Below are 22,125 nucleotides of genomic sequence, written 5' to 3' on the forward strand. Positions count from 1 at the left end.
GAAAGGGGCAAGTATTGAGTCCTACAGAAAGTGAAAATTACTTCAGGCTCCCTGTATTTTCTCTCTCAGGCTCCCTGTATTTTCTCTCCTGCAACCCAAAAAGGCCAAAATCACGTCAGAAAAATCTGCCAGAAAGTTATGCAGGCTACAAAAATTCAGGAAGAACCTATAATCATCACCTTCTTGCAGATTCAACACCTTTAGACTGGTGATGCCATCTACGAGACACAAGGCACAGAGGCTTTTCGAGAGGTTTCTCTATGCATTTTAGAAATACATGGAGGACACTGCCTTCAAATCCTTCACTTTCCCACAAGTCAATTCTGGGCTGGCCTTATTGCATAGGCAGGCTCATGAGATTTAAACCCAAGCTGCTGCTGAATAAAGCAGTCCCACATTTCCCCTGCCTACCCTTTGGTGTGCTCCAATACTCATGCTGCCACCAATGGGTTTAAGTGCACTCATCTAGCTCACCACACTGGTGCACAAGTGGCAGAGCGGAGAGAAACAGAAGCCAGGCAAGGGCAACCATTTGGCAGCAGCACTGGCTCGAATTGGCTTCAGACAGTTACAAAACTACACATGTTCAGCAGCTGTGCAGTTTGGGATGGCAGCAATCTAAAAATACTTTTGATTTACTTGTGCCTTTAAGGTTTCATATGGGCACTCACTGAGCACTTTCGAGGCTACATGTTCATAAACAATCAAACACCCACAGCAATCAGGAAAAGTGCCCAGCACAACTGGTTTCAGCTGAAGCGTCGCCAATCCATCACAATAGATCAACATGTCAGACAGACCCAGCAAGTTTGTAGCACTAAGGGCTGATAAAGGGTCAGGAGCCTGTTTGTGATTCTGTCCCCACACACACACGAGTTGTGGCATAAGAAGTGTAGACTGGATGAGGCCAGGGCTCATGCAAGCCTGTCACAGACAATATCTGGTTTCATAGGGAGCTGAAGGAATATTTAGGAATTCAAGGTCCTGGCCTTTATAATAGTAATTTTTCTAGCCCTCCTGTCTAGATATAATCAAAAAACTAACTTTACTTCCCTTCATAACAGAAGTTTGGGAGTCTGTTTCTTTATTTTCACATTTTGAGGTTATTTGAAGGAACTGAGGCACATTTAATTTACGTCTCTAACCTAACGATATACAGAAGTTCGACTGGGCCCAGTATAGTCCCACCCTTTCCTTAAGGGAAGTATACTACCTGCACAAAAACCTCCCACATTGCACCTGAAAATATCACACTAGCTTTTATAGTCATGCAAGCACTTTTTAAAGATTGAACTCATGTGTCTTCCAGCAGTGGTACTGCTGGAAGTGAGTACCAAACACTGGCAACAACAAGGAGATCAGATACCCATCCTGTCCATCTCCCCTATCCTACCCCCTCCCCCTTCAACTGCTCCATGAGTCTTTCTGGTTGCACCAGTTCAGGAGGGGTCCATTGTGTACTGAGCAGCTTTCCCCTTAACGAGAACAGCTCAGCTCAGCCTGCAGAGTAACTCCATCTGATGCAGTCTGCAGATCTGATCACATTCTGGTGCCCGGCAGAGAACTGGTAGAGAAACTTTTCCAAAGATAATGGGGATGTTTGCATCCTCTTTATTACACTTAACTTCTACTAAATCAACTTTTCTTTTTTTTTTTTTTAAGTAAATTTTGGATTTTCAAATAGAGTTGAAACCAATATTTTTCTTCAAGTCTCACAGCTGTGACTGTTCCTGTTCATGACAATCTGAAATTCTCTTTACTGTGACCCCTCTCATGGAATCCCAGGAATGTTAGAAACCTTCTGGAAGGGCCCCCCCTTGCACACTGCAGATCTCTGCAGAGAATCACTTGCTCAAATTAATACTTCCCAAGTTCCAGCTGGCCCAGAGATTCCCAACCCTGAACAGGAAACACTCCCTGGAATACGACAGACTGACAACACAATCCTTACAATTTCAGCTAATAACTAAATCTTTAGATGGAAAACAGCATATACACCAGATTTAAAGACGCAGGAATGTCATAACACCCACCGCTGCTGAAATGCGGCCAATTCTGAGGTGGAACAGAGCTGTTATTTGCAAGCCTACAGCATCAAAGAACAGTTTTCAACAAAGGTATGGAAGAACTCAGTGCTCTTTACCGCCTTGCCTACATCAGGAATTTTCTTTAATTCCAGCAAGTTAGCAACCATTTACAATCAATTGCTCCAGAACAAATTGCAAAAAACCTGGAAAATTCCTCTCTTACTTTCATCTTCCCTTGAGGTTTGCCCTGGCAAGGTATTTCCATACTGTAGACAACACCTTAAGTTAAAGCAGGGAGATTACTGAAACAAAACATAAGATTGGAATCTGTTGTGTTTGCCTTGTTAGGAAAAGATGACAAACAGCTGAGAAAAAGAACACTCTGGATATTTTCTCTAATGCCTCTGGGTCCTGGCAAAGCACTCTTACCTTCCCCCAGGTAACTACCCTGGAAATGGATTTTGATATGTGTAGTGCTAACTTCCTTCTGCACAGTTACTGGATACTCAAGCACTCTCCAAGATGAAAACATTTGTTCTGTGGCAGTGGAAAGAAAACAGGGTAGGGAGGGAAGAGAGGGTTATTCGCAGTGGTGTTTTGTTTGGAGTCAGGATGGTCTAGGGGCCCCTCTGCTGCTGCTCCTAATTCACACAGGAAGAAGGAGATTATCCTACACAGAGACAAGCAATACTGAAGGCAGAAGCAGCACTTCAGAGAAAGAATAGCTTGGCCCCTGAATGATGACACAGTGAGGTTAAAATCAAGTTGGGATGCTGTGTTTATGAAGCAGGACTTAGCCTCATCTTCACCCAAAGATAATTTCATCTGGCACTTTGCACTATTGTCAATAAAAACAAAACTGGATGGAAATTCCCTTCCTGTGAACCACATGCAGGCAGCCCTAAGCTCAGTCTCCTTTTGCAGGAAGGCTGCACCCTGCTTTGCTCTGAACTCCTCTGATCTTGGCTGGGACCCAGCAAGATGAAGTCTCCCTGTTTAGTTGGCACATGCTGGAAAGTAAGGGAACTTTACAGGGAATCAAGCTCCACATGCCTCAGCCTTTGCTTTTATAGGAATTATTTCTGAAAACCCACTTCCCCCATGTCTCCATTTGGTTTGATGTCAGATGCCTGCAGCTTATGGCTGGAGAGTCATAAAAAGCATTTGACATGCCTTTCTGCTTAAGTTTGGAAAGAAAAAACAAACCAATTCAGAAAAGCCTCCAGCCAAAGAACAAGCAGATGCAGCACAACTGTAGCTTTACCTTGAAAAGGAGCATCAGGGACTGACACATAGCTACTATCCCTAAGCAAGAGAAGAGAATATCCATCTCTTCACAGAAAAGCAACTTCCTCCACAGAGTCACTCTTTGGGGCAGTCTCAGTCAAACAAAATTCTCAGTGGAGGCATCCTGGCTTTTTCCCAGTTAGGTGAAAGTTTCAGGTCACTCCAGCGATGTTTCATTATATCTACAACTGCCTTGCTGATGAGCTGAACCATGTTACCTAGTCTTGCATTTCTTATCAAGAATCAGCAGTAGTGAGGTTATGCAAAAACCTCACAAAACAAACAAAAAATTACAACACTTCCAGTTAAAGAAAAAACAAAACAAAACAGCAAGTTTGGGTCCGTCTTTGATGCTCAGAAGACCTGGGAAGCCCAGCCCCTGGCACTTGAAAACTACTAATAAAAAGAACAAGTTTCTGGTCATTTTTAAGCTGTTCACAGGGTTTGGGGTCCCCTGACTAATGATTGATCAACAGTGGAGGACCAGCAAAATTGATTCTATGATACCAAGTCTCCTTTATTGGAACATCAGAAACTTTACAGTCAGCAGCCTTTTCTGCTCCCAGAAGTAGTGCTAAAGCAGCCTTCTTCAGTGTAGCTTTAAAAAGAAAACAGAAAAAAACCACAGAAAGTTTGATACTGGCAAGCTCAGGTCAAACAGCACCTGATGCCATGTTTTCTACCTGTAGCCAAAGGGAGGTCCAGGATGGCAGTACAACCCACCCTTCCTTTACCAGTCTGCCCCACACCACATCCCTTGAATACATTTGTGTGATAGTTAGCAAACCTTCTCCTTTCTATCTTGGTCCTGCAGCCACAGTCAGGGTCTTTCCTAGGCAGACCCAGCTGCTTGGCCAGCACCCAAGCCCATTTGTTTTTTGTTGCCCTCACTACCAGCGTCCAGATTCTGTTTGTCATTTACCATATTGGTAAATGTGGACTAACTGAAATAACTGCAGCAGATTACTCCACTACTCGGGCCACAGTCTTGCAGATTTTCATTACAAATGAAACAGCATTTTCTACTGTTGTCAACAAGTACGTGCCATTAATTCTTAAACTTCTGATCATTTTTTGGTGTCATTTTACTAGCTTCCTAAAGCCTTTATTAACTTTTTTAGCACATTTCTAATGGAAAAGAAAATACTTAAGACTTTTGCTTCCATGCCTTCTTCCACCACAAAAGTATTAAAAGCAACGAGAGAGCTGTTGCTCCTTTTAAGACATACTTTCTTAATTAAGCCATTCTTGTCAAGGGCAGAGGAAGCCTTCGAGTTCCATTTATTAACCAGATTTATATTGAGAAACATAACTTCTTTTAAACCAGTTTAGAAGATCCCTACACAGAGTTGACTGTCTCTAGGGCCCTGGTTGCTAGATGTCTGAAACTTGCTGTATAAGCAAAGCTTGAATTACAGCTTTACAAATCTTTTTTTAAAATAAATGATAGAGGAGAGCAGCCAGTGCCCTTGAAGGATTCCAGCCACAAGCTGTGGGCCTTAATGGGTAGACATGCATATTTGATTTAGTTCATTCCAAACTTCCTCCTTGTTATCCAGCATCTTTGGCAAAAATTCACTAAGTAAAGTGTTCTCTGAATTCCAGATGAGCAAGTTTTAGCTGGTTTGATTTTTATATACCTGGTTTACTTGCTCTCCCATCTTCCATGTTGCTCTAGGTACCATTACCCTGTGCAGTCACACACACACACAAAAGGAATAGTGTAAAATAAAGGAGGGAGACGGGAACAGAAAATAGAAGCTATTTGTCTCCGGTGTTATGAGCTCCCAGCAAGAGGTCCAGAGGAACTCACTTTGCACTGCCTCATCTGCTCTGCTAACTGATCGCTGGAAGACATCTTTCAAAAAAAATAAAACAAGAACACAGTAATGCTGACATCTTATACCTTGCGGTATTCCAAACATGTTAAAGTTAATATACAAAGCATAGACAGGAATCTTTTCATTTGCCAATTGAAAGGAAGACATACACAACCACTTCTGCTGTGAAACTGCCCGCTATAGTACAAGGCAATAAAACAGCTTAGAAGAAAGAATAGAAATGAATTCTATACCTACCAGTAACCACTAGAATAATTTAGCAAGGCAGAATGTAACAGCCTACAATGGTCTTTAGCTAGAACTGAGCAAGCAAACATCTTGCACAAGGGTAACATTAACACTTCTCACTTATAAGGAGAGAGCCCTCCCCTCCAAATATAACAAATTCCAGAAAATGAATATGAGTTGTGCCTAAGCTAGCCTCAGGAAGACAGCAGATTTACCATTTTATACATACTTCTCCACTCAGATTTCTTCTTGACTTCTTGATTTGCAGAAAGACCTTTCTTATCTGCTCACATAAGCATTGAATAGCAGCTTATCTTTCTATAAGCATTCACTCAACATACCCTCTAAGGACATACGTGCATCCATGCTACACAGCAACCGCTGATCACTCAAACTGGGCTTGCTGCAAGCACATATGTCTCAGTGACTCCTCCTGAAGTAGGCAACAGGTGACCTATAAAGGGGCCTTAACCTATAAATCAGATTCCTGTGACTCTATCTTGTCTTTGGGTTGGTTTTAAGAAGCAACAGAGACTATCTCATTTTACATTTTGAGAGGCACACTCTGATAATCAAATACTGATGTACTCCTTACCCTTAGAGAACAGATCCTGCAAAGCATGAAAGCTCATGGGAAGAACCTGCTCCTGCAAAAACTTATTTAACAAGAACAAACTCCAATAAGCTTCCATACTTCCCCCCTCCCATAAAAGCTCCAGACTATGAGTAAGGCAGGAGTCCCTAGCTTTTTATGTCGAGGACGCTCTTGCAAAGGCAAATGATGAAGAAGTGCTAAGAGTTCAAAAAGGCAACACCTGAGAATGAAGTGGGTATCCTGCCAGTAAACGGCCTTGACATTCCTGAATCACCTCCTTTGGGGGTAATTTTAGGAAATATCTCATGTGTGTTATGAGCTCCATTTAGTTTCTCTAATTAGATAATAAGAAATAATGATATGGGACAGAAGTCAAAATGGAAAAAAAGGGGGGGAGGGGCAGGATCAAGAATTCCTAAAGCCCTGACCTCCTTGAAAAGAAGGTAATGTCTATTGCTTCTCTTCACCTTGTTTTGCTGGGACACTGTAAAGGTAACTCCTCAGCAGTCCCTACTGGAAAACCCTGAAAAATGTTCCCCTCGAGACTCCTGGTACATCTGACTTATTTGCACTCCTTTTTTAAAAGGATAGAGGGAAGAGAAAAGAGCTCCTTTCTCTGAGGGAGCAAGTGTGGGGCAGGCCTGCTGAATTTGTCTAAGAACTCCTCTAACCTCTCCTGTTCACAGTTAAGCATTCGGTGATCAGAAATCAACAAACTCCAACTGGCTTCTCCAAGGAAAAGGAATCTCTGATCTCTGCCTAAAATTTTACAGGTGCTTGAGTTCTCCTAACTCAATTAGGAGTTCAGCTTATGCATCCCAGCTGGAGTTTCACAGCAGTGGTGACAAGACGCTCTCTGTGCAGAGCTGAGGTCCTTCGTTGTGAAGTCCTGGGGCCTTTAACTCACTCAATGGCGTGAGGGCTACCGATTCTTTCTGAAGCTCACAAACACCTCGACTGGCTGAGATTAGACTGTTGCATTGTGTGCTGAATTCCCACTGCCTGATGAAAATAAGCTTGAAGCAAGAAGACAGTTTCTTGGGTTTTTTTCACTGATAAAAGGTTTCTTGATAAGGTTACTATGGCTTCGTATTGCAATTATGTGGAAAACAGTGTCGTCCTCTGTGATGTAGCTCCGAGTCAGAGGGTCAGACAGCCACCTACCCAAAGTGCTGCTGTGAAAGCAGCCAGCTGCAAGGAGCATTAGGAGCAGATAAGACACTTACAAGGGCTTCCATGCTCCTGCTTTGAAGTGAGAATTAGGAAAAGGAGTAGGAGATGATTCCTGTTCAGTGCTTCACAGGATTTACCTAGGACCGGTGCCTGTCCCTTGCCATGTGCATATGTAGCTGAGGTTGTTCCTTTGAAGTGAAGATATAGTCTCAAGGAGGTCAGAAACGTGGGATACTGATGCTTCTCTCCCTGCAAATTTGTTTGAAATTCAACATTTCAGTTTCTGAACTAAACCACATTAACTGTGGCTGGAAGAGAGAAAATCCCCATCCCAGGCAGGAGGAGAGACGTTTCTGACGACGCATCCAAACTCTCTCTGCACAAGTGAGACTTGGCAGCCATACAACTCTGGCTGGAAATGTTGCTTTGACAACTCTTACCCTCAACAAATTACTAGCTCTGCAGAAAGCAGCGAGTAATGAGGAGTTATCGGGGAAGAGTGAGCGTGTTTTCTCTAATAGCATTTTTGTATGTATTGGACTCCTTGAAGGAAAAGTGAAGGGCAGAGGTGGATGGCAAAAGCTGTACAGCCTGTACAAGCCTGTAATGTTTCTCCTACATGGAATGAATCTCCTAATTAACTATTTAAGCGTGCAGCAAGAAAAGGAAATTAAGATTTTAACAGGGATCTTGTTTTAGCTCTTCCAGTTCTTCAGATTATAAACTCTCCTGGGTAAGCGTTACCTTTGTTGCATAAAGATCTGAGCGCACTTGGCATTTTAACAGGAGTCCAGTAAGTGTTTACTTAAGGTTTCACTATGCTCATATAGCAAATAGAAGATCAGCTTATAATAAAACACCTGGTAATTTATTACAGAAGCTCTACATTAAAAGATAATTTAGTATTCAAAAGTACAAGGCAATATATTAACAAATATACATTTTTCCAGAAATGCAAACTTTCTCTCTCTTTAGCCTAAACTGTACAAACACTATGAATAAATCCTTAGCATTTATTTTACAACTTTTTTGAGAAACAGAACTAAAACAGTCTATTGATGAGATGAAAAAATTGCAAGGTAGATAACTTAACCTCTTGAGCTGGTTGGGGAAATGTAATGTTTACTTTTAGCATTCATCTCTGGTGTCTTCATACCTATCCTAGTGTCTTTGTAGCTGATGGTAATTGCTGAAATTTACCCTAATGTGGAAGTTCTTACACTGTCATCTATTTTATACTACATACACAACCAAACAGCAAGGAAATCAATAACATTGCCCATCCCATAATACAAAATTAGCAATACAGGAAATTAGCAATACAGGAAGCCTGCATTTCATAGGCATCACAAGATGGCACTATAGGACAGAGTCATCGTGCTCATATTGCCATTGCATGGGCAGAAAATCTGCTGTCTGGCAGAAAGGGAGGCGAGCCGCCTCCGCAGGGCTGTGTCCAGTGCTGGGCTCCCAGTGCCAGAGAGATCCGGGGCTACTGGAGCGAGTCCAGTGAAGGGCTACTGAGATGATGGAGCATCTCTCCTAGGAAGAAAGGCTGAGAGAGCTGGGACTGTTCAGCCTGGAGAAGGCTGTGAGGGGATCTTATCAATGTGTATAAATATCTAAAGGAAGAGAATAAATAGGATGGGGCTAGACTCTTCAGTGGTGCCCAGCGACAGGATAAGCGGCAACAGGCACAAACTGAAACACAGGAAGGTCCGTCTGAATCTAAGAAAAAACTTTTTTTACTGTGAGGATGTCTGAGCAGTGGAACAAATTGCCCAGAGAGGTTGTAGAGTCTCCATCCTTGGAGCTATTCAGAAGCTGTCTGGACAGGGTTCTGGGCAGCCTGCTCTAGGTGACGCTGCTTGAGCAGGGGAGTTGGACTAGATGATCTCTAAAGGTCCTTTCCAACCTCAACTATGCTCTGATACTGTGAATATGGGGGTAATCCACCTGCAGGTGAGGTGGAGAACCAGAAAGTCAGAGTTACGTAGTCTTAGACCAACAAGAATCTTCCCATTTGTAACAGGTTCAGGGGAATGCCTTCTTGATGACAGCAGCAGCTTCACGTGGAAGTATTACAGAAGCTCAAAGTGCTTCAAGGGAAACAGACTTAATGTTTTGGAGAAATGGGGTCCAGCTCAGAGAGCGGCAGTGCCTTTTCACTTTATAAAATGACTTTGCGCTAACTAGAATGTTGGAACTCCAGCAATGGAAGCACAAGGACCCAGAGTACGTGAACTTTGTCTATGTACTCTGTTCTATTAGATTTACACTGAAAAATGCTGCGAAATACAAATGAAACAAAATCAGTGCTCGTTGTAGCTGCTGGAAAATGACTTTTGGGAATGTTTTATTTTCAATGCCCTACATTTCAGTCACCTCCTTTCTGCCTATATCTTTTTAGCCAGACAACCTGTGTTTCCTTTACTTCATGGAACCACCCTGAGCCCTCCCTTTCAGATAAGCACCTGGTGCCACACACTTTTTCTTTTTCTTTTTCTATGTTCCACAAAGAGAACCATTGGGCTTGCTTCTTAACACTCATATGGTTTCTTATAGAATGAAAAGCAAATCCTGGGCTAGCTCAAAACCTGTCAGGTAGTTCACAGTAGAAGCTTTTCCTCCAGCCTGCATTGTAAATGCACCTGCTAGGATGTTATCCTCACCCCATCACTATTCCTTTCTTCAGCAGGAAGCACGGTGCGGGATGTCAGTCCTTTCTCCCTTTCCACTGCTATTATCTATTATCCTCGAGGTCTTTCTATAGCAGTATCTCTGGATTGAGGTTCACTGCTTTCTCAGTAGACTCTGTACCCTCCAGAGACTGCTCAGAGGATGTTGAAGTGTCATCGACTTTAAACTTGGAGACAATCCTGGCAGTTTCCTGTGTGATCTCAAAACGTTTGAGTTGCTGTTTCCCACCTGAGTGGCACTTGAGTGTGCTCGTGTCTGGTGTGCTGTTCCTACTCCTACTGCTCTCCTCCAGGCTGTCCTTTGTTGCGGAGCTGCTGTCGTTAGGGTTGCGTTCTGCACCAAACTCCGTTGCCATGTTGGATAAAGTAGTAGTCCTCAAAGGCAAACTGGAAGACTTGGGAATGACTGGTCTCATTTTTGCCTGTGTTCGAATATATTTTACTGGCTGTCGGCTGAAATGACCTCTGGGCTGGGTCCCTAGGACCATGTCCAAATCAGTGTCTGTCTTTTCCTGCACAGAGTCCTCCAGGTCCTCCAGCTCAGAATCAATACTTCTATTCATCTCTGAACAAAAAATTAGAGAGTTATCTTAGGATGGTGAGACATGGTTACTGTGACAGTCATAAATACAGTTTTGGTTGATGATTTCTTTTCCTAGTAGAAAGGATACTGAAAGCCCTTCCGTGTTGCCAGCCTAAAAATCCTCCCGCTAACAACTTTATTAATCAGGAGCAATTGCAAAGATAAGCATTTGAAAGAGGTGTAACATATGAATCAGGCTTATATTCTTAATGCTGTCTGTAATACATTAAAGCAAGGACAGTTTGCACGTGACTGCGTCTGAGAGCTGAGGCAGTACAAGGAAAAAGCCCTTCCTGAGAGCAGTGGAAAATGTGCTTGCACTTTCAGGCAAAGGTGGTCGTTGTTCTGCAGCAGATAATCTGTACAAAGAGTGAAAGGGCCCAGCTATGCTTTCTCTGCTGTGTAATGTAGAGGCAGACAGAGACAGGTGTGAAAACCAGCAAACACAAAGCAAGACAACCTATACCAGCCCCATGATCACCACTTTTACCTGGGGCATCCGTGTTTAATGGACTGTAGGCTCTCTCCAGAGTCAGCTCATTGATGGCTTCCCTGGAAGACGAGTTATCAGACACATAGTCCACATTTAAATCATGCTTGGAGGAGAAATTCTGTTGGAAAAAGCCATGAGTGTTTATACAGGACTCTCATTTGATAGGAGGATACTATCCACTCCTACTTCACCCCAAATGTTGTTATAGCCAAGTGAACGGAGGCAACTGCTTAAGCTAAAAATGCCTTAATTTGTCTTAGTTTACCAATAATGCTTGAGCTGCCTGGTTCAACAAGACGGAGATGCAGCATGGCCTGCAAAATATGCTGGCTTTGAGCCTGTTCAGGAAAAAAACAAGTTTGTATTACAAGTGCATCTAGAGACCCCTGCTCTGCTAGATCTTGTGCTTACATGTCTAGTGAACAGTCCCTATCTGGAAGTGCTTGTGGTCTAAATAGACAGTGTGTGTGTGTGTGTGTGTGTGTGTGTTTGTGGGACAGGGGTTTGAAAAAATAGGGAGGGAGCTTGCAGAAAGTCATAGGGCAGGGCCATGAGAGCAAGTTATGGTTCAAGACCAGCGGAGTCCAGCACCCAGGCCAGCAGACTGCAACAACTGCCACAAAACTCACCCCAGAAAGCAGACGTTGCTTTCTGTGGAGAAGCAGTGTGCTGAGACTGAGATCCTTGTGTCCTACATGACACTGAAATAGCCTATTTTAAAACGAGAAAGGGAAACATCAGGCATCAACGTTAGCTATAGCAAAGTAATTATGATCACATACAAATGGGAGGATGAGTCAATAACATAGAAATTCTTGGGAGTCATAGCTCATATGGAACCAGTGCAAGTTCACACAAGGATTATGTCACCTGAACAGGGGCTCCAGAAGCTGGTTTTATTAATTACAAAATGAGAGTTACATTAGAAGCAACTCTTCTTTTCAAAGGTTTACAACACCTTTTGTAGAGTTCAGTTATGCTGAGAAAATATGTAAAATGGCTTTGAAAATATAAACCTAGTCAAAGGTAATAGTTGTGTATCTCTCAAAGAGTTCTCTGGGAAGGTTTTGTTAATCCTGTAGGATTTCTGTATACCAGAAGTGAATTGTGTCTACTCTGGTGATTTTATTTCAGCTGTAATCATAGTTACTCTAATTTCTGCTTCCTCAGTGAGCTGGACCTGTACAGAAAGTAGGATAACTGCATGTCAGACATAGATGTGATCATTGCAGACATGGAGTGTCTCGCACATAAGCATCCATGACTTAAAAGTAGGGGGTGGAGAGTCCTAAGAACAGGATCTGACTCCCTTTTTTTAACTTTAGGAAAGTCATTTCCTCTTTCTGGCTTAGTCAAGCCAGCTGTGAAAAGACAGAACCACCGCATCCCAGCTCAGGGATGTTATGCCAATTTGTGTTTTCAAAGTGCTGTGAAATAAGCCGTGAGCTGTTGTGAGGCAAGAGCTGGGGAGCTTGGAAAGGATACGGAGCCCTCAGTAGCAGGGAGATAAAGGGTCCATGGCTTCTAATTGGGAATGCAGCAGAGCTCTGTAGGGCCGCACAAAGAAATCGGCTGGATTTTATGCGCATACCTCTGCCCCAAAAGCTATAGTGCTGTTTATGGAGTGAAACAGCAGTGTTCCAAGTAATTCAGTGTGGAGAAACCCACAACTTTTCAGAATGGCTGGATTCTAAAACATTCAGTAAAAACACCATCCAAAGTGGTCTGAGAAGCCACTAAGTGATCTGTAGCTCATAATTTCTTCAGTTTCTCTCACTGCATATGCAACAAGCTCTCTGCTCCTTCCTCTTTGAATAGCCCTCTGATAGCAAATGGTTTCCTTTTCTGTGAAAAAAATCTCTTTAATTGCTAGTCCACCTTCCTGTCTCTACAGCAGGGTCAGTAAGCCCAGCTCAGCGTCTGGGAGCTCTACCTCTAGAGTTATATTCTGGACTTTGTCTGGGTTCTGATGTCCTTCATCCTTCTCTGTCGATGCTTCTTGTGAAGGATTTTCACATCCAAGGGACAAGGATGAAGGCAGGTCATCCATCCCAAACACCCTTTCGTAGTTCTGAATGAGAAATTCCACAATCTGGGCTTGATACCCAGAGTCAACAAGGCATGACATTGAGACATCGCTCCCTGAGCATGGCCGGATCAGAGTTGGCCCAAATATTATGCCCAGGTTGTTTGGGGACATCTTGTTCTCTTCGTATTTCTCTGCCACCCTGGGGAAGGGAAACATGACTGTTAGGGGCTTCCCAGCTCTCAACCCGGATGCACAGAGTGTACAAATGGAATGAGCCAATACCCCCATTTCCTAGTAGAGAGAGAAACCTCAGCTTGCCAAAGTGCAGCAGGGGAACGGCATTCTGGTTTATGCACAGAAACTCCGGAGAAAAATCTCAAAAGTTGCCTGGATCTGTCTGGGTGGTGCAGCTCTAAGCAGAGTGGCTGCTTCTGATGACCTGTGTTCAGAGCTGGGTGAAAGGGGCCTGCTTCATGTTCCTCCTTGACCTCTTGCTCTGCACTTTAACTATGAAGCATCATCAGTAAGAAGCTTCTAGTCCTTACTGGCCATTAAGACTTTCTCCTTATTGCTGCAAGATGTCAAATAGCCCTTTCTGTGAATGAATTTTTAGCTTCCTCACAACTGCCTATTGGGCTCTAGATCAGGCCTCTCCCCAGTTAAGAAAGCCCAGATGTTCTTCTATACACATTTAGAGCTGTGCTAGCTGCTCCTCTGGTAGTGAGGTCTCAACGGTGATCTCCTGCTGCGGTCAGCACTGGAGCTAACACTAGCCAGCGTGACAGCCAGCACACTCCTCACCTGTACAAGTGTGCAATGAGATGCCGCAGAGTATTGTAGTTGGTTCCAGGCAATTTGCTCAGCAGGTCCTTCATGCACTGGATAGGATCTGAAGGGAAGCCTGTACAGTCTCTCTTTTCTTCACTGGGTTTTTGCAAATCTTTGGCAAGTGCAATAAGATCATCATAGAGCTGGTACAGCAGCACAGGTCCTGAAAGCTGCAGAGAGTGGGAAAAAGCTTGTTACTTCATCCTGTTGGTCTGACACCGAGGAAAACCTTATCTTTTTCTTCTGTGAGACAAGGTTGTACTTCAGCTCACATGCCTTGACTCCCACCAGCTCTCATCCCCATGTCACAAAGGTTCCCTGACTCTAGGGGACTATAAAAAATGTCAAGCACTGCCAGAATTGTCATTTACCTGGGAAAAGTACTTGTGGCAGGCTCAAAAACATGCAAGACCTGCTACTGCTTAGAGATTCAGTCTCATCATCCCATTAAAACTATAAGCAAGGAGCTCCAAGTTCTGGTGAATCAGAACAATTCTCAGCTGATGTTGTAATGTTGCACATAGCATTATTGAACATGTCAAGGCCGGTGACTAGGAGAAAAGATCTGGCAGAACTAAAGCCATCTCCCACAAACAATGTGATATACCTCAGCAACTTGGTACTTAACCAAGGAAACTGGGAGTAGCCTCCTTTACAAGGAAGCATCAGGAACTGAAACCCAGTGTATGCAACTGGTGGAGACCTGCCCTCCCAGCAGAGATTTGGTACCCACTTCCTTCAGGAAATGCTTCAGGACCCCAGTGATATCATGGGGGGAGTGCTCGGAGAGTTCCACCAGGCTTCTTCCATTTTCAAAGGCCTGGCACAGTTTTTCCACCCGGGCCTTGGATCCGCTTATCCGATAGATGCCCTGTATTGTTACAAGGGACAGAAGTCAGGAATTTTGGATACAGAATATGAACAGAGCAGAGAAGAAGAGAAGGTCAGAGCAAGAAATCTGGCAGAATAACTTAGCATTTCTGGATCAGATTTCCCTAAGAGGGAAACTGACCCTGGGGTCAGTTAAAAAGAAAGGAAGGAAGAAAGGAGGGAAGAAGAAAGAAGATACCCTCTCCTTTTTGCTATGAATAACGAGGGGAACGTCACAAAGTGTGATAAGACTTGCTAGTTATCTTCCCTATAGCAGGATATTAGAAATACCAGAACAACAGAGAATCAGGGAGATTTCTTTGTTGCCATTGCGTTCTGTGTGAGGAGGGAAGGGTCAGAGCCACCATGGGCAGTGCATCAGGAAAATATATCTTAGCTGTTTTGAGACAAAAATCACCAAACAAATGTTTAATCAAAACTGTGGAGAGTTTTATCCTAAACCCTAGACTGAGCAGAGTTGTGCCCATCTGCACAGGAGTTGCGGCCATACTACTCACCTGCACTCCGAGGGCACGAGTTTCAATTTCTGAGGTGCATTTCACCACTATGAAGGGAACTTCCTCTGGGAAATCTCGAGGTACTTGCATGAAGTCAATGCCAAAAAGAGGTACCCGGTTAGGCAACTTCTTGCGGCCACAGGTGATCAACAGGTTCTCTAGACACTTCTTGTGGCAGGTCAGGTAGCACTGAAATGGCAGAATCACCCTCAATTATCACAGAATCACAGAAAAGAATCACAGAATGGTTGAGGTTGGAAGGGATGTCTGGAGATCATCTAGTCCAAGCCCTCTGCTCAAGCAGGGTCATGTCCACGTTGCACAGGATCATGTTCAGGCAGGTTTTGAATATCTCCAGAGAAGGAGACTCCACAACCTCTGTGAGCAACCTGTTCCAGTGCTCTGTCACTCAATTATGGTCTAGTTACAGCCCAGACTTCAGCAGTGTCTGGGTCTGTTGTTCAGGTCTCCTTGGAGGACTTGTTCCGATCCCTTCCTCTCTGCGAAACTACCATGTTGCCTTCAGTGCGGTGGAACAGGAGGGCTGCTTGGGGCAAGTGGCAGTTCATAGCTTACTTGCTCATGAACAGAAAAATGTGCCTCAGGTAGTACACGAGGAGAAAAATCATGTAACTTATAGAGGGGTCCTTCATTTCTATAGTCCTTCAGTGAGATTATGATTATATCACTGGCTCCCATACAAGGCATCTGCAATGACAGCTGATTAGTTCCAGCTCTCACCTCCTCACACTCAAAGCCATTGACCATGAAGGTGTCACATTCCCTGCATTTGGATGGCCCCCGGAGCTTCCTGAGCCGGTGGGTCTGTGCCGCGCTGGAGAGAAGGATGTTCTTAAACTGCTGCTGAGACGTTCCATTTTCTATGGAAACAGTATTTAAGAGCTGATACGTAAGCAAGAAAGCACAGTCGGCTTCCACCATATCAGTCAAATATCGCTCACTCTGTATTGCTCACCATTTTCAAAAGTTTGCAATGAATCTCTCTCTTCAAAATCATCTGAGGAGGACATGGTGCCAGTGGATGGAGCTTTTAGCAACTTCCTGCTAGAGTTTCCTTGAGACAAGAGAAAATATAAACAGTTCTTGTCTCCCTCATAATGCACAAAGTAGTTCAGTGTATTTTATTTCCATTTTAGTTTTTGGCTTCCATATTAGGCAGGAATTTCTGCTGCGCTCACCTGGGCTGGAATTGGGAGAGTCCAGAGATCGAGATTCACAACTCCCACCCAGGCTTTCTGTGTCACTGCAGAGGGACTTGCTCGTACCTACAGAGGATGGATACAATGACTGACCATCCCAAACACTCTTCTAGCTGAGGCAACTAGTGAATGCCTCTGCATGGATGTACATTCTTCTCAATTATTTCTCAAAACACCTGCTCATCTGTGACTGTCCTTTTAGCAGAAAAACAGGCAGGTACTTGAGGGGCCAAAGCAGCAACCTATCCCAGTCGAGTTGGGCTTTAAAAGACTTCTAGGAAATGTCCTTCTGTATTAGAAAAATTTAGACAGTTTCTACTCTAGAGATAGATGTATTTGAGATGCTGTTTGATAGTGTAATAAGTTTTACACTTGTAAAGAAATGTGATTTTCTGTGCTAGAAAGATGTAAAAATGCTAAAGCAAGGAGAGGGCTAAAGCAACAGTTGTGAAAGGCTCTCAGGCTACACTGCTGCATCACAGTTCATCCTAAGCCAGGACTGCTATAAGCAACAGTTGAGCATAAATCAAGGAGAGGTTTACAGACATGGCACTACCTATATATGGGTTTGGGGACAAACACAGGGCCAAAGTCCAGAGCAAACTTCCAGAAAATCCATAAATATGTTTCGAGATGTTTAAAAACAAGAATAGAAAGATTAAGAGAGAGTGAGCGAGAGAGACAGCTAGAGGGGAATCGGCAGGAGAGGTCTCTCATCAGGACAGAGGGAAAAGCTTCAAAAGCAGAGGGGCCAGCATGTCCTACCACAGGCCACAGCTCGCCTGGCAGCACGGGCACAGCTGCGTTTGTGTCACTGGTCACCTGAGACTGATGGTGGTAGCTGACTCTTCTCTGTGACATGCAGCATGTAAGAGACATGCAGATGAGAGGCAACAAAAATCCTGATTTACTTAAGGAATAGATTTCTTGGAATTTTAATTCCTTTGTACAAAAGCATGATCCACAGATCATGTGTGCTGCAGCCTCTCCCAGTCTGAGGAGAGCCTTAAGCATTGCCCTAAGAATGTGAGCACCTCTCCCAGCTCTTTTTGGCTACATCAATATATGTATTAAACTACATTGACTCAAGAGAAAATTAGATCTTCTTTTTTAAGTTAAACCTACCCTGTTCACCATGTGAAGAGAAGTGCTTTCTTGATGCATCTTCTGGAGGGCTCACATCCTTTGCCACAGACGAGGCTCCCGTGTAATGCAATGTCGTCTTTTTTTTGCCACTGGGGGGGGACCTGAGGAGGGATTGCAAACAGTTTGCCGGCAGCGAAGAATAATGGACAATACCCCACCACAGAGGTACTTTATGGATACTGAAACATCTGTTTCAAGGAGTTTACATGTAGGTATAAACTGAGTTTTCAAGGAGACTGTAACAAACACTTGCACAAAACTAGGGATTGCTTCGGGAATTTGTTCAATACAAATGTTCCAATTTGTTCAGTTTCACCTTTTCTATCCACAGGAAAAGTATAGAATAGAAGTCAAATATCACCTATCTGAGAAAAGAGTGATCTGAATCTTTGGCAAATGATAGAAATAACCCTAGCCCCGCAGTACATAACTGCTGCCCTGCTGTTACTGATGCTGATCCTGTGAGCTGCTGCTCATCCCGAGGAAACAAATCCACCTTTAAAGATCTGTTCTCCACTAGTGTTAATGGAACTATGCAGAGAGAAAAGACCCTAACATTTGAAGTTGCAGGGTTTCCTGAAATTACCAATGACAATGCTGCAGCATTGCTAGTAACTTTATAGTCATCTGTGTTTTGAATTCGTCTTTTTTGTTCTATACATTAACTATTTTTAACCTTTAAACTGGAATTTAAGTTTTTCACTTTTTTTTACCTCTGCCCCCCACAAGCAAGTGGCTGAAATTCAAACACCTCCATATGAACTTCTTTCTTCTGCAGAGTCTGAATGAATTCCAGGTATTTCTCACCCACTTTGTATGGTTTGCAGACCTCAGTCAGGTGCTGGTAACCCATTGGAATCTGTTCGGACTGAGTCTGCCTCTGCTTGAACATCCTTAACGTGACCTTATAGAAAGAAAAAAAAAAAAAGAAAGAAAGTATTGAAAGTCAAAGCACAGGTGTTCTTTCCTCCTTTAGATATCACTGCAGTTTACCAGTCTGCAGTTTTTGTGTTATCTATGCTCAGTTACCTGCACTTGTGCTTATTGATAGTTCTGCTTAACAGTGTGGACAAAAATTGTTTGTCACTGGTTTTTGTGGGGTTTTTTCCCTCCAAGTCGGTCTTTTCCTATGGATATGTCTCAAAGCAGTAGTAACTGAAGATGCGCTTATATATCTGAGAATGGTCAGTAACAAAGCAATGTCCAGAGCACTCCGCTAATTTTGACTGTTTGAGAATGGTTTGTTATAGGGTAATTAAACCATAAAATAGTGAAGGATATAGTGGTCTAATCCCAAACGGCAGCTTCCCTGAAACTAGGATGGGAGGAGAAATTAGGAGACTGCACATACCCAGGTCAGCACCTCATCTCCTTGGTAAATGAGTTTCCGAATATGAGAGATGATGCGTGCTCGCACTTTTTCCAGTTCTTGTCGTCGGAAGTTGGCATCACTGATGCACATCTTGTACAGAGCTTCTGTTTCTTGAACCTGTGTGCGGGGAGAAACAAAGCAAGGGAGGAGAAAGCCCTCAGAACAGGGAGGAAGATAGCATAACGCAGTCAGAGCGGGGCTGTGTTGGAAGTAGCAGCACTGTGGTCTAAACTCATCACCTTTGCTTGTGCCTCCTCGCAAGACCGGCGGCGTTTCTCCAGCTGCTTGTTGGCACTGCCAGGATGGGTAACCGCTGTGCTCTGATATTCATCCTCTGCCTTGGCGCTCAGGTGCTTTGCTTTCTCCAGTTCCTCACAGCGCTGTACATATTGCAAACGGGACTTGCGCAGGGATGACAAGGATTCATTCTTCAATTGGAAAAGGAACAGATTTAGGAAACCTGGTGAGGCAGTAGTGCAAATGAGTACAGCTCTGAACTGCATTTCTCCCTCTCCCAGTCTCGGTAGAGTCAGTGGGAGGTAATGGGATCTAGCAGGTAGCGTCGACAGGATAGAGCAGGGATGCTGCTAGCACTCCTCCCCATGCACTCTTTAAAAAATGGAATGTACTTCTGTTCAATTTGGTAAATAGCAGGCTGCGTATTACATAATTTAGTTACTACTTGTTGGTACACGTTTATGTTTCCAGTGCTTGGGCTGCAACTAGCATAAAGGTCAGGCCCATCTTTTGGCCTCTTACCATTTTCTTCTGCTCCTTTATCCACTGATCTTTGAATTCTTTCCTCCACTTCTCAATTTCATTCTTCTTGGCTGACAGAGGCTGAAGAGGAACAATAGTTATGACAGCAACAATTCCTTACAAGGTAGGAAAAAGTATCTGACAGATGAGCTTGTGACATTAAAAAACAAGCTTTGCAAGATACTTCATTCTTGGAAAGTAATGCTTCTTTTTCCCTCAAACTTGGTGTGAATTTCCTCTTCTCCCTCTTTTTCTGCCTCTCAAACTAAGATATACCACTTCTGTTAGGCCTTTGTAGTGCTCTAGCAACTGCCTCTGTCTAGTTTTTCAGCAAAGTTGTCTAACCTAAGCAGAAGTACAGTACCTGATAGAATTCTTTCTGTTGAAGCAATCCTGCAGTCTCATTAGCTGAGTTTCCAACCATAATGTCATGTTCCAGGACCATTGTGTAGAGTGCCCGAAGAGGCATGTTGGACTGCAGAAACCAAAAAAGTCAGTATAAAATGCTGGATACTCACTGCAGCTTTTCCAAATTAAAGAGCTTGTGTTAACTATGAGCAAGATTGATCACAGAAAGGAAAGAGTGTCTACACTGGTTAAATGAGCAGAGGTTTTTTCAGACAACTCAGACTGCAGAATGCTGGAAGCAGAAGAGCTTTTATGGTGTACAGTATTGTTCTAACTTCTTGCTAGTTCATCACCCTGTCTAATTTTCTAAACAATCACTCCATGTGTTATACACATATAGAAGAAAAAAAATAATTGTTCCAATACTGAGAGGCTTAGGAAAGTCTTTGGAGGGGTATTTGCAGTAGGGATATTTGGAGGGATATTTGTTGTTGGACTCTGACTTCAAGCAAATCATGTGTGCAGACTGCCTCACATTGGCTTGGTGTAGGATTCCCTTCCTTCTCCTCTGAAAAATCTAGTTCTTTTCCCCATCAGAGGCCAGACAGGTAGACTGTGCATCTGGTTATTCTGACATGTTTTTGACGTTTAGAGTATTGCTAATCTTCTTACTTAGGGCTGTCTGTTGAAAATTGCTGAGCTTCCCTGGGTTTTCCTTGAACAAAGAGGAAATCCCATCATGCAGGCCTTATTGCTATCTGGAACAGAACACACCTAGCTCCAGGGACAGTGTTTGCACAGGGAGATAGTGAACCCTGTGCCATGCAGCAGTGAGGAACGAACAGCACAAGGACCCGTACCTGATGGATAATTGCATTTCTTCCTGATTCTGCTATCTTCACAATCCCTTTGGCAAAGTCTGTTTCTGTAAAGGGGAAGAGTGGATTAAACGCTAGACCTACAGTAGCACAGGTGTGTTTGTCAAAGCCAGAGGTGCTTTCAGCCAGTGTGGCAATTAGGATCATCCTAACAGAGTTCTGAAGGAGGATGAATTTCTTCTTCAGATAAGAAGAAATTCTCACTTGACGCCTTCATCTTTAAATTCAGCCAAAAGCATGTAAAAGGGGTGATGTCTAGCCTGTTTTTCACTGGTGTATTTTCATGCACAACTGTATGCTCCGACCCTTCCAGTTGCCTATGAAAAAAAACCCAAAAGTGTACAGACTCACAGCTGGTACTGTGCATGCTGATGACTCACCATAATTCAGACGTTTTTCAATCCAGCTAAGAAGCTCTTTGACATATTTACACCACATTTTGGCATATTCAAGGGCTGCATCAATGCCACTTTCACATTTTATCAGCATTTCATCTGCCTCCTCAACTGCAAAAAATAAATCCAGATTCAGAATGGCTCTAGCTGACAGGCAGAGGCTCCCCAAGAGTGATAAAATTGGAGTCTCCTCACTAGTTGGTGCTGTGAAATACTCAGATAACAGCCATAAAATAGGTCTTCACGGAATAAATACCATTATGTTCTATTTCCTGGCAATCCCATACAGTCTCACCTACAGAACCGTACAAGTTCCCGGCAACTTAGATGCATATATCTCCCTATCCTCACTTTTAATTCATATTTTGATTTTTCTTATCTCGAAAATTGGAAGTAAAGGACTTAATGCATTATTGGGTGACAATGGGTGTGTTGGGGAATTGCAGTAATGATTCTTGTTCCCTGGCAGAACCTAAGACACATCCATCACACTGTAGTGAGAAATTCTAACATCATTTCAAGTTAAAATCTGTCACCAAACAGCTTAGAAAATGTACTTTTCTTCATATAAAGTCCCCATGAAGCAAGGAAGGCTTTTATGTTGCATTTTTATGATGCTAGCAGCAAGTACAGAACAGATAGACTCTTCCCAATGGACAGCAAAAACACTTCAGATAATCCCAGGTTTTATTGAGTAGCCACTTACTGTGCCGTCAGACTAGCAGATTTTTTTTGTAATTATTGTCTCAATACTTAGATGTCAAGACAACATAAGAGGCTAGCTCAACAAGACGTTCGTGGAGGAAAGAGTGAAGACCTGCAGAGACAGGGAGCTC

The 22,125-nt window shown here is 43.3% G+C and overlaps 1 protein-coding gene across 3 annotated transcripts in view; it reads right to left on the bottom strand.

Annotated features, from left to right (window-relative positions):
* Positions 1-7,997: 7,997 nt before the first annotated feature.
* Positions 7,998-22,125, bottom strand: part of GMIP (GEM interacting protein) — a 30,703-nt gene continuing 16,575 nt past the window's right edge. For 2 of the 3 annotated variants that reach the window (XM_009690032.2, XM_009690035.2), the window contains 17 exons: positions 21,275-21,400; positions 20,877-20,941; positions 20,033-20,143; positions 19,669-19,749; positions 19,149-19,337; positions 18,889-19,026; positions 18,251-18,441; positions 17,517-17,638; positions 16,371-16,457; positions 16,148-16,246; positions 15,913-16,052; positions 15,172-15,360; positions 14,517-14,654; positions 13,757-13,953; positions 12,860-13,154; positions 10,924-11,044; positions 7,998-10,415 (listed from right to left, as the gene is read on the bottom strand). In XM_009690032.2, coding sequence (XP_009688327.1) covers positions 9,919-10,415; positions 10,924-11,044; positions 12,860-13,154; positions 13,757-13,953; positions 14,517-14,654; positions 15,172-15,360; positions 15,913-16,052; positions 16,148-16,246; positions 16,371-16,457; positions 17,517-17,638; positions 18,251-18,441; positions 18,889-19,026; positions 19,149-19,337; positions 19,669-19,749; positions 20,033-20,143; positions 20,877-20,941; positions 21,275-21,400 — 2,786 coding nt within the window. In that variant the 3' untranslated portion in view covers positions 7,998-9,918. Of the gene's footprint in view, positions 10,416-10,923; positions 11,265-12,859; positions 13,155-13,756; positions 13,954-14,516; positions 14,655-15,171; positions 15,361-15,912; positions 16,053-16,147; positions 16,247-16,370; positions 16,458-17,516; positions 17,639-18,250; positions 18,442-18,888; positions 19,027-19,148; positions 19,338-19,668; positions 19,750-20,032; positions 20,144-20,876; positions 20,942-21,274; positions 21,401-22,125 lie in introns of those variants that run through there. The other variant, XM_009690036.2, reaches the window with a different exon arrangement.

This window comes from Struthio camelus, chromosome 31, assembly GCF_040807025.1.
Source record: "Struthio camelus isolate bStrCam1 chromosome 31, bStrCam1.hap1, whole genome shotgun sequence".
NCBI classification, from domain to species: domain Eukaryota; kingdom Metazoa; phylum Chordata; class Aves; order Struthioniformes; family Struthionidae; genus Struthio; species Struthio camelus.